The sequence below is a fragment of the Rhizophagus irregularis genome, chromosome 25 (genome assembly GCF_026210795.1).
Source record: "Rhizophagus irregularis chromosome 25, complete sequence".
NCBI lineage: Eukaryota > Fungi > Glomeromycota > Glomeromycetes > Glomerales > Glomeraceae > Rhizophagus > Rhizophagus irregularis.
The window spans coordinates 2,945,965-2,961,273 of record NC_089453.1 but is presented as its reverse complement, the minus strand read 5'-3'; the positions used below and the strand labels follow the sequence as shown (position 1 = coordinate 2,961,273).

General features: G+C 28.8%; 3 protein-coding genes across 3 annotated transcripts; 2 read left to right on the top strand and 1 right to left on the bottom strand.

Moving 5' to 3' along the window:
* Window positions 1-1,379: 1,379 nt before the first annotated feature.
* Window positions 1,380-4,713, bottom strand: OCT59_017066 (uncharacterized protein; the record flags this gene model as incomplete). Its single annotated transcript, XM_066146115.1, has 14 exons — window positions 1,380-1,487; window positions 1,565-1,930; window positions 2,016-2,563; window positions 2,632-2,692; window positions 3,003-3,032; window positions 3,126-3,140; window positions 3,218-3,232; window positions 3,320-3,334; window positions 3,418-3,438; window positions 3,627-3,641; window positions 3,725-3,867; window positions 3,940-4,388; window positions 4,464-4,556; window positions 4,634-4,713. 14 exons carry the CDS (start codon window positions 4,711-4,713, stop codon window positions 1,380-1,382), a joined length of 1,959 nt encoding a protein of 652 aa, XP_066003839.1.
* Window positions 4,714-5,698: 985 nt separating this feature from the next.
* On the top strand, window positions 5,699-5,988 carry OCT59_017065 (uncharacterized protein; the record flags this gene model as incomplete). The annotated part of the gene is made up of 2 exons (XM_066146114.1): window positions 5,699-5,721; window positions 5,802-5,988. The coding sequence occupies 2 exons, from the start codon at window positions 5,699-5,701 to the stop codon at window positions 5,986-5,988; spliced, it is 210 nt and encodes a 69-aa protein (XP_066003838.1).
* A 4,958-nt stretch (window positions 5,989-10,946) lies between these two features.
* OCT59_017064 (uncharacterized protein) lies at window positions 10,947-14,171 on the top strand (the record flags this gene model as incomplete). The annotated part of the gene is made up of 10 exons (XM_025330305.2): window positions 10,947-11,523; window positions 11,604-11,825; window positions 11,903-11,984; window positions 12,060-12,187; window positions 12,272-12,424; window positions 12,517-12,673; window positions 12,770-13,436; window positions 13,519-13,704; window positions 13,785-13,877; window positions 13,962-14,171. The coding sequence occupies 10 exons, from the start codon at window positions 10,947-10,949 to the stop codon at window positions 14,169-14,171; spliced, it is 2,475 nt and encodes an 824-aa protein (XP_025180068.2).
* Window positions 14,172-15,309: the final 1,138 nt, after the last annotated feature.

Below are 15,309 nucleotides of genomic sequence, written 5' to 3'. Positions count from 1 at the left end.
AAAAGTATGTCATAATGATGGCCACGAAAATATTTGTAATGAAATAAAAAATATTGTTTGCATCCTAATCTAGATCTAAGAACTAAAAAAATTGGGAAACAAAAAAAAGGAAATTTTTTTACACTAGTTTTTTTTATATTGGTTTACCAAATTCAAATCCTGTTTATAAGTGATTAGACAAACATTAAATACCTTACAACATAAATTTCAAATTCTATATAAGGATGTTTTGTCAAATGTTATCAACACCAATCATTATCATTATAAGAATTACTTGACTTCTAAATAAAAATTATTAGAATAAAATGTTAAATAATTAATAAATCTTTTCAAATATTATAATTAATTATACAGTCAATTTTGTTAAAATTAGCATTACCTTTTTGTTTTTATCCTGGTTACTGATCTGTTATTATTAAGATCAGACAATTATTAAATGGATTTACAAAATTTAAATATAAGAATGTTTTGTTAAATTATATCAATACCTGATTACGATAAAATCTACTTGGCTATTAAATTTCAATAAAATTTTCAAATTAATATAAATACAGATATTTTGCAAAATAATTCGTATGTAAATTCAAATAAACATAAACAAGTATATTTTGTTAGAGCTTAATCAATACCTGAGCGGAATTATCATTATAATAAGATAGAGTGATAAGGCAAATGTTAAATTAACTCACTCATAAAATGCTATATTTTGTTAAAGTTTTTTTGATACTTGAATTATTGACGTCATTTAAATAAAATAGAATAAATGTTAAATAAGTATAGAGTAATTATAGGTAAGTCTAACTTTAGTAGCATCAGGTTTATAAATATTTTAAAACTTTTGAATGGCATTATAAAGATTTTTTTGATATAGTGCATATAGTGCAAGAAGTTTATATTTAATTCAATAAAATTGGGATGCTTATAAATTTTTCTATATTTTAAAAAATTTAAAAATTTTAAAGGGATAAACTGGTAACTTTGTTTTACAAGACAAGTACTATTAAATTGTTAGATTTTCAAAAATGACATTTAAAACATAGTAATTTTTATATGATTAACCTATATTTAAAATAAAAAATCATATAGTAGTTGTAATTTATTTAATCAATATTTTTTAAATTTGAATTGATATTTATTTATATGAATACTATTCTAAGGCGTAAAATATTAAAATTCATCTTAAATTCATTTTAATATTTGAATTCTACCTTATTATCAGTTTGATTTTCTGAAAAAATAAAAAAAAATGTTCATTTACAATTAAAAAATTCCCGATATATTTATTTTTTTGAAGACCACCCCTGAATTTGAAAAAGAATGTAAAATCAGTAAAAAAATGATAAAAAAAAATCAATAATGCAACTTAGAAAATAAAATTTTTATCTAACAAGATCTTCGATATATTTGTTTATATCATCTTTATTTTTCTTTGGGAATAGCGATGTAAGATCAAATTCGTTTATTTTTTGTACATATTCTTGTTCATCCTATTTTATACAGAAATATATTAAAACAAAAAAACTAGTTAAAAAAATTTTAATGTACGAAAATAATTTTAACATACCACATCATTTTTTAATGCCTTCGCATATCCTTTCACAATTTTATCAATTGCCATATCATCATCCAAAGGTTTAAGAAGTTCTGTAATATCCCGAAAAGAAAGTTCAGTACTAAATAACAATTGTCCTGTATAAGAATAAGCCATTGGAGCATCTGCACCAATGTCCATCAAAAATTCTAAAGTAGCTTTAAAACCATCTTTAAAAGCATCATTATCACAAGTACTGGAGGATACAATTTCTTTGAACAATTTCATAATATCATCCACATCTTTCTGCTTTTTCTCGATCACTTTGTTTGCGAATGTTTCTATTGCCTTTGGATGGTATCCTACTGGAATATCCTCTTTAAGGCAAGTAATGACCTCCTGAAAAATCATATAACCATATCAATGTTTAGTTACAATATAGAGGGGGGTCTTACAAAAATACACCTATATTAATTGCACATACTTGACTATCCAATATTGAAAAGTATTCTTCCACCATATTGACAATACTTTTACAGATCTTCTTTGAATCTAACTTTACTGTTGTTTGTGATGATGATGCCAACTTTACAGGCTCTTCAGGTGTGAAACTCTTTGTACGTGGAGCTAAAATTAATTTTTTACGCTCTGTTGGTGGAGAGGGTTTTTGAGTGTATGATGAATTTGATTCGGAGCTTCTCCTTCCCTCTGAGCTCTCTGAATTTAATACGCTATATATATTCGTTGTTGAATTTGCCCTATTAAGGCCTACAGGTTTATCATTTTGATCTTTATTATCACTCTTGGACCAACCTTTAACCCAGCCTCCTAATATGCCTCCTGGTGCTAAACTGACGATTTTACTACGATTTACTGATCCAAATTTAGTAAGGTCACCAACTTTTTCTTTATTTCTTTGTGATGAACTTCCAACGGTACTCCATCCATCTGGTGATTGTATCGTTCTTTTGTTTGATCGATGTTGATGACTTGAACCACTGCGCGACATTTGCTCTGCCATCTTAGGCATACCTAAATTTGATTATAATTAATTAATAACAGTTTAAGTAAAAAGCTACCCTAATTTTAAATGAACTCACCTCTACCACCTGAACTAGTCATTCGTCTCAGATAGTCAGCCTCTTCTTTTTGTTCTGCGGCCTAAAATTGAAAAAAAAGAATATTTATTTATTATATGTACTAAATATACGTATATTCTCTATACTATTTTCATTACATCTAGGGATTGGAATCGAAAATCGAATCTTTTCAAGATTTTTCTTATAGACGACCAACCTAACTTTGAATCAGTTTCTAATTTCAACGAAAATAATCAGCACTTGGCTGGTATGAAAAATTACTTTGGAGTCAGGTTAACTTATATGTAAAAAATTGCTGAGAATCGATTCTCGAGAATCGATTTTACTATGTTTTGTCGATTTTCGATTAATCGATTCCAATCCCTAATTACATCTTCGTGAATTTCTGCAATCGTCTTATCCTTATAATAAGAGTGATAAGGTAAATATAAATTAACTCATAATAACAAGGTTCAAATAAAACAGCTATATTTTGTTAAAATTTTTATTGATACCTGACTTTTTGGCACCTTTAAATATGATAGAATAAATGTTGAAATGATTCATATGTAATTTTCAAATAAACGTAAACAAGTATAATCAATACCTGAGAGGAATTATCCTTATAATAAGAGTAAACGTTAAATTAACTTATAATAACAAGATTCGAATAAATACAAGTATATTTATTTAAAATTATTATTGATACCAGAATTTTTGCCGCCTTTTAAATATGAGAATAAATGTTAAAATAATTCATATGTAAATTTCACAAACAAGTATATTTTGTTAAAGCCTAATCAATACCTGAGCGTAATTCTTCTTATACTAGAAGCGATAAGGTAAATGTTAAATTAACAACAAAGTTCGAATAAATACAAGTATATTTGTTAAAATTTTTATTGATACCGGAATTTTTGCCGCCTTTTAAATATGATAGAATAAATGTTAAAGTAATTCATATATAAATTCAAATAAACACAAACAAGTATATTTTGTTAAAGCTTAATCAATACCCGACCGTAATTCTCCTAATAAAAGTGATAAGGTAAATGTTAAATTAACTTAGGTTCAAATAAACACGACTATATATTGTTAAAATTTTTATTGATACCTGATATTGTGGCATTTCATCTGATGATTTTTTGTTTATATGATTATCATTAATTACTTTACGAGAATTTAGTTTATCAACTGGTTCGCTATCAGAATCCAAAAAAGTTTTTAATAAATCCATATATAATTCTTTTGGTAAAACTTTTTTATAAGGTACCACGTTATAAAAAAATTCTTTAGAAGTTTAATTATAAAATCTAACAAAAGAAATACATTGATGTAAAGTATTCTTTAAAGAATTAAAATCATCTTTTGAAAAATTGGAAGGATCTGAAGGAAAATCAGGATTTTGTGCAAAGCCCCATTTAAGAACATTCTCCCATACTTGAATTTCAGTCATTTGAAGATTATCATTTTGAATGATTGAAATCAAAAGTTTTTCAGGAGATGTAGAAAAATCTAAAGAGTTAAATATCTTATTTGGATTGTTAGATATTAAATTAGTACAATATTTTTGAAGTTCCAAGAATGAATCTTTTTCATAACTTGTTTGATATATCAAATTAAAATTCTGTTCCATCCAATCCGCTTTATTTTTGGTCAAAAAGGATTGTATATAATCGACCAATTCCTGAAGACTTAATTCACTGGCGGCAACCAAAATTTTGATGATATCTAAAGCATCATATTCTTCCAAAGGTAATCTTCCCCCATAAATATACCTAAAATAAAAAATAATTAATTTCACATTCAAAAAAAAAATACGTTTATATAAAAACAACAAGACTTATATTAACCTTAATATTATTTGAAAAATTTCTGGTAAAATATTTGGTAATTTAATTTGTATCAAAGTTCCATCATTTCTCCTTTCAATAGTTGATAAAATTCTTCGTAGATAAGAAGAACGATAGTTTAAAATGTTCATATGAGCCCGGAATATTTTTACGTAAGGGTCATCTCCAACCTAATATCACAATATTCGTCATCATTCAAAATTTCAAGTAAATTTTGAGATAATTTTTGTAATAGTTTATTAGCATCCATTTTTTTTTAATAACGTTTGTTTGGTTAATGAAAAGAAAAAAAGTGTGGCGAAAGAATTTAACGTTTAAGAATGGGCAATTAGGAAACATGTAGTGTATAGAGACCCTTGTGTGTAGTGTATGGTGAAATTTGGCTATGTACGTATGGTTGCACTGAGTGTACTGTACGTACATACATGGCAAATAAATAATAATAAATATTAATTAAATAAAAACATACGTACGTATGAATGAAATAAGAGACCAAACGCACGTAAATACAAATGATAAGGCGCAGCCGCAGTAACTGTCTACACTAGTACTAGCCCAGCCGCACCGGCAATTTTTGCACAGTCACGTGATCTATTTTTAATTCATCACATTGTCCCGCCCGAGCCTTGTTTCACTGTTTATAATTATCTGAGGGACTTAGTTTTTTTCGAGTGAGTAAAAACTTATTCGTCACGCCTTTATTCGTCACTTTGTTTCACGTGTTAGTGCATAACGCCGTAATGCGGCCCTGTTTGCAAAATTTGCCGGTTCACATATGCTGCGCCACTGGATACATTTATATATACATATAACAATTACGTATGGTTAGTGTACATACGTACAAAAAATATGTTTGTCATGTCGTACAATCACAAAATCAACGTATAGTGCACATCACTATACACTATATACATAGGTGTCTATACATAACATCTTTTCTATATAATCTTTAAGAATGAATGGAACCTTAAATAAGTGATCTACAGTTACGCAATAACCAGATACAAAGTTATGTATATCTCAGAATTGCCCCTGCAGATCATCGACGAAAAAAGAATCTTATTCCCTTTGATGGTTTCTCTCAAAGAATCCACCCGTTTGGCCTTGATGATAGTGTTGACAAATGCACCGCAGCCTAACATAGATGGGATTGATTCCCTTGAAGCGGTTTTTTTGTTCTTTTTGCTTAGATGATGTGTTTCTACTGGACGGGTGCGTCATAAGACTTTGCTCGCATGTATTTCATGCGAGCTGTTTCGTACGAGACGTTGCTCAAAGGAACTTTAGTCAATGTCTGAAATGCCGGTGCGATAATTTGTTTGACCCTTTTTCATCCAGAAGCAGCCCTCAGCCCATGGAGGGCGTTGAGTACACGGGACCAGGTCTTCCTCATGACGCAACAACTGAGACCTCCGACAACGCTTCTACTGTAGATATGACTGAGGAAAATCAAAATTCAAGCATGACCAGACGCAGCAATCCAAATCGGTCAGCAAGATCTACCCAATCTACAGGTAGTCACTAGAAAACATGCACTGAACAAGATGAAGACGTAATTGATTTACAAGGCCAGGTGGATGTGAGACCTAACGATATTTTACAATGAATTTACGACTTGTACTACGAGTCTGAACGTGCCGAATATTCATTTGACTGTATATATAAGTCATTTTTCGATTCGGAGAGGCCATCAAAGATAGATATAGGACGCTTTTATCGGAATTGAGGAGTCAGGATATTGACGCTATTAAAGCCACCCGTGGTGACGATCCCAACAATCTGGTCAACCACTAATATATGCCTATTTCATTTTTCTTTTAATTGTTTGTAATTGATCTTGCACGTGATTGGATGTCACAATTGTCACATGTATTGAGGCATACATAGAAAACTGACTTCCTAATCATTGTAAAGTCAAAACATAATAAAGATGCTTTACTTTGATTTTTTAAACATATTTTCATGTATATGTTATAAAATAAATGTTTTACTGATACAGGCAAATGATAAATCCAAATTTCGGAATATGGCCCGTACATGTGAAAATTAAATTACAGATTCGGATTTACGCCAGTGATACATGAAATTTCTAACTTAAGACCTATCTACAGTATCTGATTTTTCCGTAAGATTGCTCGATGACCTATGCTTTTCTATTACCATCAATTGCTCACCACTTTGTGAATCGTCCATAGGCTGCTGCATCTCCTCTAACAGCCATACAATATATCCGAGAACCTTTTCCGCCTTAGCCTGTAAATTCTCATCTTTGTAGACAACTTGAACGATGGCCTCCCTTCACCGTCTATCCTGCACTCCATCGAAAAAAATGTCTTTATTAAATTTTTTTTTTTGATTCCTATTGTGACGATTTCGAACTAGAATCTGACAGTTTCTTACCAATGTACAGTACGTAAATCTCCTACCACTGAACCTACCAAAACTAAAGATCCCAAAAGTGGCTCAACAATTTTTGATTGTTGAATTTATGCCTACAACAGTTATTCATTGTTTCATTATGTTTTGTTGTCCATATGATTATCTAACATTAAGGTATAATTAAACTTTAAATTTTTTCAGACTTAACTTTTTTTTATTAAATAAATTTATTTATCACATTAAAAAAAATATGTAATCTTAAAATATTAGATCAAGCTTATGAGAAACACTTCATTAAAAATTATTTAGAAATTAAAAGTTAATTTTACAATATAAAATTTCACATAATCAAATATAAAGTATAATTCATTGTGAAATAAAAGTTTACTTGAAAAATTAAGAAGACTTAATTGTGAACACCTGATGCGCGTCAGTTATCAACTGACACAAATTGACACCTTTGGCATAACATATATATCATGGTGAAGATTTTGAATTATCATGATTTTGGAATTATTTAATTAAAAAAAAAAAACATAACATATTTTAAGAAAATTTTTGATGCAAGATATTAATTTTATATGAACCGATCCAATCAATGTACAGAATTTTATAAATTTTATTACTTTTTTACAATTATATTGTTGATCCAAAAAAATTATTATAGTCAACGTAAATTTTATTAATGCAATTGGTAGGTTGTGAATTGCTAAAGTGTTTTCGCACTTATAAACCGATCTTTAACATAATTCGAAACGAATTAATCGAACCGATTAAATAATGGTTATATTTAATATTGTCTTAAACTAGTCAATAAATTACCTATGACTTATTATTTTTGTGATTCGGTTTAATTGTTTTGTATAGTGGGAGACACAACAATCATCAATATGTTTCAAATTAAAAAATTAAAAAAATCACGTGATTGAATTAATATTGACTTTTATTGGACAGAAATAAATCATGTGACTATACTTCTCTGTAATTCTGGCTGAAATCATTAATTTTAGCTAGAATTAAGATTCTTATTATAACTTTATTGATATTGACTAGAATTAAGCAGCCAAAATTATAATGACTGACCAGAATTATATGTTTCAAATCTGAAAATTATACCTGAATTTTACAGGATAATAACTTTTGATTTAGATAATCAAATAGGATAATCCCAAGGTCATTTTGTAGCTTTAATCAGTATCTACCAAATTATGTTGAAATATTTTAAATATATTTACTCAAAAATCTTTATTAAATTTTTAATTCATTTGATGAATTGTTGTGTCCCAAACCGCGTTGTACATCAGATATTATTTTCAGATATGGTTAATATTATAAGTAGATAATAATTAAAAATAATATATTTGATATATAAATTTTATTACGTTTTAATGGATAAAAATAAATTGTTTACATAAATAAATATAAAAAGCATTTATGAGAATATACGAGGACTTATGGTGGTGATAATGTTTGATATTTTAGAGATTGATCATAAACGCTGATTTTAAGGTGAGATATGCTGACGTTATCCCGGCACCTGCCAAGGCAACGGCGCAACGCATGCTTGACCGGGGAGAAGATATTACCATTTGATGCAAAAGAAACTTTTTGTAAGATCAATCCATGGGTTTTGTGAATAGTGAGCGCAAAAATAATTTTTTAGGAGAAATTAATAGCTCGATCCGACAAATGGTAGGTAATAGGCAGGTTTGTTTTTGATTTGAACATGTGATTAATAGATAGAGGGTCAGAATTCACAAAATTGGATGCTTGAGATAATAAAAATTTGTTAGGAGGAATAATAGAAAGCATGTTGCAGATAGTTGTATTGATTTATCAAGCGGTTTCTTTAATATAAGAAAGAATTTAACTAATATTCCTTATTTTATTTATTTTAGAAAGAATTAAAAAATTGGAAAAAAAAAATATTTTTTCTCTTTAGTAGATCCAATTTAATAAGTTAATTCTTTATTTGATAATAATTCTTTATTTGGATCGGAATGAGGTTTAATCCAAATTGTCGAATCCTAACGGTCTCGACGATCAAGGCCAAAAGGTGCCTCAATCGTCGAGACCGAGTTGATTAACATACTCGGCAGTTTGGATTAGACCTCATTCCGATCCATTGCCTGGTCATCCCTAGTAGTATACTTGATTTTGATAAATTGATAAATGAATAATCATTCCAATTTTTTCTCTAACTAATAAATCATCTAATATAAAATTTTCTCATTATAAAATAATTACCAATAGATTATTACGTGCCTTTTTTCTGGTTTATAATAAGTTAAATTATTTAAAATAAAATAAACAGAAAATAGGATTAAAAAAATGCCATACATGAGTGAAAATTTTTATCACACAACCTCATGATCCATATCATACGCGTACAATATTTAGGATTGGAAAAGGTTCAGGTTGAGCGACTTGAATCGGACATCACCAAATCAGTTTTGACAAAAACTGATTATGGAACCGAACCGGTTTTTCGGGTTTGACTTGATTCGGTTTTTTCAATAGTATCAGTTTGGATCGTCCCCATCCCTAACAAATATTACACAATTTTTTTCATAATCATCTTTCGTGTACTTTCGTGTAATTAAAAATATTACTCATTTATTTTTTATTTATTTATTTTTTTTTTACTTTATGAAATAATTCATAATGATATTAAATTCAATATTTTAAATTTAAAAAAGCCAATGTATGACAATTAGACATTTATATAAAATGAAGTAAGTTTTAATATCATATTTGATTATTTAATAAATGAATAAAAAAATTATTTATAAGACGTGAGTTCGGTAGGAGGGAGGGAGGTAAGGATGCTACTCTATAATCTTTAATTGTAATTGATTAAGATCAATATTAGGATTAGAATTAGTTCTTAAAAATATTTACTCTATATCAATATAATTAAAAGTTTTTTCAAGTTTTAGACTATTCATTTTCAATACAATAGATATGATAAGTCCAATACTCCGAATATTTACGTAAACTATTTGTGTAATTTTTTCTCAACTGATTAAAAAATCGGTAGATTAAAAAAAGAATATTATTAATTTAGTATGAAATATATAAAACAGGAAAGTAGGAAAAATTGGGTTTTTTTTCAATGATATTTAGTTAATGACGATTGAAATGAAAAAAAAAAACTAAACCAAAAAGCCTCTTTTACTTTTTAACAATGAATAATAAAAAATAAATTGACTCGTAAAAAGTTATGTTATTTAATCTTATGCTATTGGCGCAATTAAACTTGCAAGTTTAGCCTATTTTTTTTTTTTGGTTGAACTTTATTGAAATGTTCAAACAAAGAAACTTATTGAGCTGCAATTCGTACATCATTTCTCTTTATCAAGATGATTAATTTAAACAAAAATGAGAATATAAATAATAACTATGTGGGAAATTGCCCAAATACAGGTTATAAAAAAAATTTGCAGTTTGTGGCGTTTATCATAAGAGGAAAATTTTATTCAAAAAAAAACAAACAAAAAGAAATTAAGTTTTTCGTTTTATTTGTTTTTGGGCGACAAAAGTATGAAAAAGGATCTCTTTAGACAATAAAGGTTAGATTAACTACGTCCTACAATAAAAATATTTAGATTAACTACGGCCTACAATAAAAATATTAGACTATAAAAGAATTTTTATATACCAACGAATCAAAAATACAATTAATTGGCATGGGCGTATGCAAAGTTGATCTTTCAGCTGTTAACAGGTTAATCATAACAAATTTGAATTTTCTTTGTCTTTTGCTTTGAAAATTTTATTTTAAAAATCAATATTTTCGGAATTTATGTACCGAAAAAAAGATGAAGGTACTCACCTCACTTCTCACAAATTATGCTAAAGTAACAAATTAAGAATTCATCAAACCAAATGTGGTAAACAATTTCTACAATTTCCGACAAGTCATCATTATTGTAAGAAATAAACAGTAATCCATATGGTAAGGAAAATTACGTGATTTACGTCTTTTTTAAATGATTTCTTGATAATCCAACAGATATAAATACTAGGTCATTTTACCGTCCTCGGAACCTCTCAAAACCTTTGCATCTTTCGAATTTGGTGCAAAAACTTTCTTTTATCAAAATGTCTACCTCAATGACACCAACAGGAGGAAGAAGGCTGTTAGCAAGTTCAATAACCAAAATAATTGCGACTGACCCTCCTGACCCTCGAGGAGGTCTACACAAGAGTTTTCCTCATTGTATCGCTTATAAGCTTCCCAAAGAAACTGTAAAATCTGTAATTGAAAATATCTTTAAAAAATCTCCTGCCAAAGACGCAACATCAGTTTATACGGCTTCAGACGATTGGATTCAATCACTTTCCACCTCAATTGCTAATGAACTCTCCGCAAACTTTAATGTTCCTGCTGAAAATTTCTCGGAATCCTCCACAAAAATTGCTAATGTTGTTTCTGGTATAGGAAATGGAACTTGGTCATCTGGTATTACACCTATTAATGCAATTAAGGATCTTGAAACAAATGTCCCGTTGTATATTTCCGATTACTTTGATCAATTGTCTGGTTGGTCAAGAGAACATGTTTTCGACGAACAAAAAGCTAGAATTGGAAGCATTATTTCCGGTTTAAATAGTTCAAGTAAACCTTACCCTGCAACAAGTCCTCATGGTCCCGAAACCGCTTTATCCGGAAGATATGGTAGGAATTTTTTTTTGTCGAAATTAAATAAAAATCAACATAAAAAAATAATATTTTTTTTTTCTTTTATTTTAATATAGTGAAAATTAACTGGAAGCTTCCCGCTGTTAACGTTGACCGCCCATTTAACATCAGTCCAGGCACTGCTTCATTTAGTTCGGAAGCTGAACCAAGTAGTGGTGAAGTTTACAGATACTTTGCATTCATTGATTCTAGCAAGCTAGCCATTTCAATGGAAAAAGATGGTTCAATCAAGAAAAATCTTTACAATTTCACTGATCCTTCTCAGCTTTGGAGAATTGGTAGATATATTAAACATATTCATTCCATTAGTCTTTCGTTTTTTCATTTCCTAACGGTTAATCACGTGATAATACAGATAACTACGGAAACTTTTATGCGTTGTATAATAAGAAATATGGAGCATATCTAGGAAAAAGTCTTAAAGCGAATAAAGAAAAGTAAATAATTTTCTTTTCTTTTTTAAAAAAAAAATAATTGACGCTTCAATTAAGCTATATTGTTTTATCAATTAGACCCGACAATAACTGGCATGAATCTGCAGTTTATCTTGTTGAGAATGATGAGCACACTTATTCAATTGGATACACGCGTGATAATAAACAGCTTGATTCTGCTGATATATTGAGAAATCTTACCCTTGGTAAAATATACTTTTAACGTTATAAAAAATGCATTTTATTCATTATATTTAATTAAAAACTTTTTTTTTCTTTTCCTTTTATAGTTACTATCCCGTTAGTAGCATGGCGTAATCCTTCAGGAAAATTCGTGAGCATTGAATCTAATCAAGGATCTTTGAATTTTTCAGATGGTGAAACACACGGAAGTACTACAATTCCAAAACCGGAGCAACTCTTTTTATTCGTTCCTCATCCAGGTGATTATTTGTAATTCAAGGTCAATTGATCATTTTTTGGAACGAAAGAAATCATGAATTAAATTTTTCTGTTTTAAATTTTATCACATTAGATTTCTCAACCAAATCAGTTATTGTTGGCCATAATGAAAAATTCCTTGAATTTAATCCATCAGATTCAAACAAATCATCATCTTTTGGCTTCGAGCTTAAAACTCCTGAAAGATTACCTTTCGTATTGTTTAACTACGATCAAAATATTTACCCAAGGTAATCAATCAACCATTAAATCAAATAAATTTCTAATTTTAAAAAAATAAGTAATTTTTACTTATATTAATCATTTTATACGTTCTTATTATATAGGGGCGCAAATTTTTTGGCTTCTCGCTTGCAACAACCTTCAATTGTAAAAGCGGCTGTTCCACCACCCGGTAAAGGATCGCGAGTTAGAGTCTGGAAATCTGATCCATCTGTCAAGACAATCGGTATACGCGAACTTTTCTTAATAAATACTGATATAAAATCGGGACCAGTTGATCCTTGGTTCGAAACAGTATCAACAGCAAAACCGATAGCTCCTGATGCAAATGGAGATTTCTTATTAGATTTTGACAATACTCCTTCACAAGCTCCCAACGAATCAGATAATCACACTCGATTTGATGTTGTACATACTTTTTCAACTGTTCGATATACATATGATTTGTTATTGGGTGATTTAGAATATCTTGATGGAAATCCACCACAACTAACCAGACCTTGGGGAAATAAGAGACTTCAAATATTTCCTCATGCTGGAGAAGATGCTAATGCTTATTATAGTCGCGAAGAAGGTGCTTTGAAATTCTTTTTCACCAAGAGAAAAGATGGTACACCAATCTTTTTGTGTAGAAGTTTAGATGTGGTGGCACATGAAGCTGGCCACTCCTTTTTGGATATTTTGCAACCTCAATGGAGATCTGATGGACAAACTGGTGGTTTCCATGAAGCTTTCGGTGATTTATGCAGTTTATTTGTTCTTATCTCTATGGTAAGTATACATTGTTAATAAGTGAATCAAAAATTATTTTAAAAATTTAAAATATTAAAAATTTTTTTTTTTTTTTTGTTAGGCAGATATTGCAGATTTATTTGTTACTTTAACAAAAGCAAATTTAAGAGTCCCGAACAATTTCTTATCAGCTGTAGGAGAAGAATTTGGAGACGCCTTATTCAATAATAAAGGAAAAGGTTTAAGAAACTTATCTAATGATCTTATAGGTTCCAAAGCTCAACCCGAAGTACATGCTTTATCTTTGGTAAGTATAAACTTCATGTAAGACTGAAGTGTATGACGTAGCACGAAAAAATTATTAAACTGATTGTCTTTTTTTTTTAGGTTTTCAGCGGATTTTATTATGATGTATTAGTTGATGTATTTGCATTAGAAAGGAACCCAGCAATTAAGGGTGACACTGACACTTTATTGGATGTGAGTATAAATGGTTTTTTTTATTTTTTTTTTTTTAAAAAATTTCAATTACTTAATTTATAATAAATTTTTTTATATGCGTAGGTTGCGACTGTCTTGCGTAGAGCTCTTATTATTGCAATACGAGTATCTTCCGAAAGTTCAACAAAAACAAAATTCCAAGAACTTGCAACAAATTTGGAAACTGCTTTTGAAACTTTAAGTAGAAGATTAGGAGTAAATTTATCTAGCTGGACAGAAATTGTACGAAAGCATGCTAAAGCTAGAGAATTATCTATTGCTGGCTTGAGATAAAGAGTTACATACTGTAGTTTTTGTAAAAGAAAGAAATGATTTATTATATATATATATATAGTTTATTATTATCTTATTATATTTATGTATTTTGAATATGAGTCTTTTTTATGTATAATTTGAATATATTTGTGAAATAAATATTAAATTTATTAAAAAAAAAATACGAGTCTTTATTATCTATAATTTGAATAAATTTGTGAAATAAATATTAAAATTCATTAAAAAAATTTACGTGTCATCAATTTTATTACAAACTATAAAATAACTATAAAACTATAATACTATGGTAGAAAATAAAAGTGTCAACACGAAGAATAAATCACGTGATTTGGAGTAAATGCAATGACTGTATGTATAATGTTGGTCAAATATCTCGCATTAAAAGCATTAAAACATCATTCCTTCATTAAACGTCATTATTATCAGATATTGTAGACGACTCAACTTGTATCGAGCAATTTTCAATTAAATTTTCTTCATTCTTATTCTTTGTTTTCTTCCTATATTATTAACCTATCCTTAGCATTTCTTGATGAAGGTCATCCTTATTCCGTTGTATCTCATCCAGTGAATTACAAAGTGGGTAGTCGCGCCCTAGTCTAAAAAAAATAAAAAAAAAATGCGAGCTTCACGGCTTTGATTTTCAAATGGGTTTAATTTATTTTAGTATATTTCTAATTTTATATTTTTAATATGATTGACTAAAATTGAACATCAAATTATCGAAAATTTTCTATTTTTACTTTTAATGTAATTACTAGAATATATTACGGTAAATAAAATGTATAATGTCTTATTAAACTTGTTGATTTAAAGAGTTCCCCCGAAAGAATAAATATAGTGTATGTTACTGTACATACCATATAGTGCTGCATACAGTACCCGAATCATTATTCAAGAAAGGCTAGGTTAGATTGAAAAGTACCCAGGCCTGGGGGTGACTATGTAAGAGAGGGTACTACAGTCAGACCTCGATCTGATATTCGATATACCAATATACAGTATATTAAAAATCCATTAATAACGAATAAAATTTTACTTTCCCACTATATGAGAGAACATATAAATTATCAGTATAATTTTTGATATAACGATATTTTTTTCAACGATTTTCATATGGATCTCAACATATCGT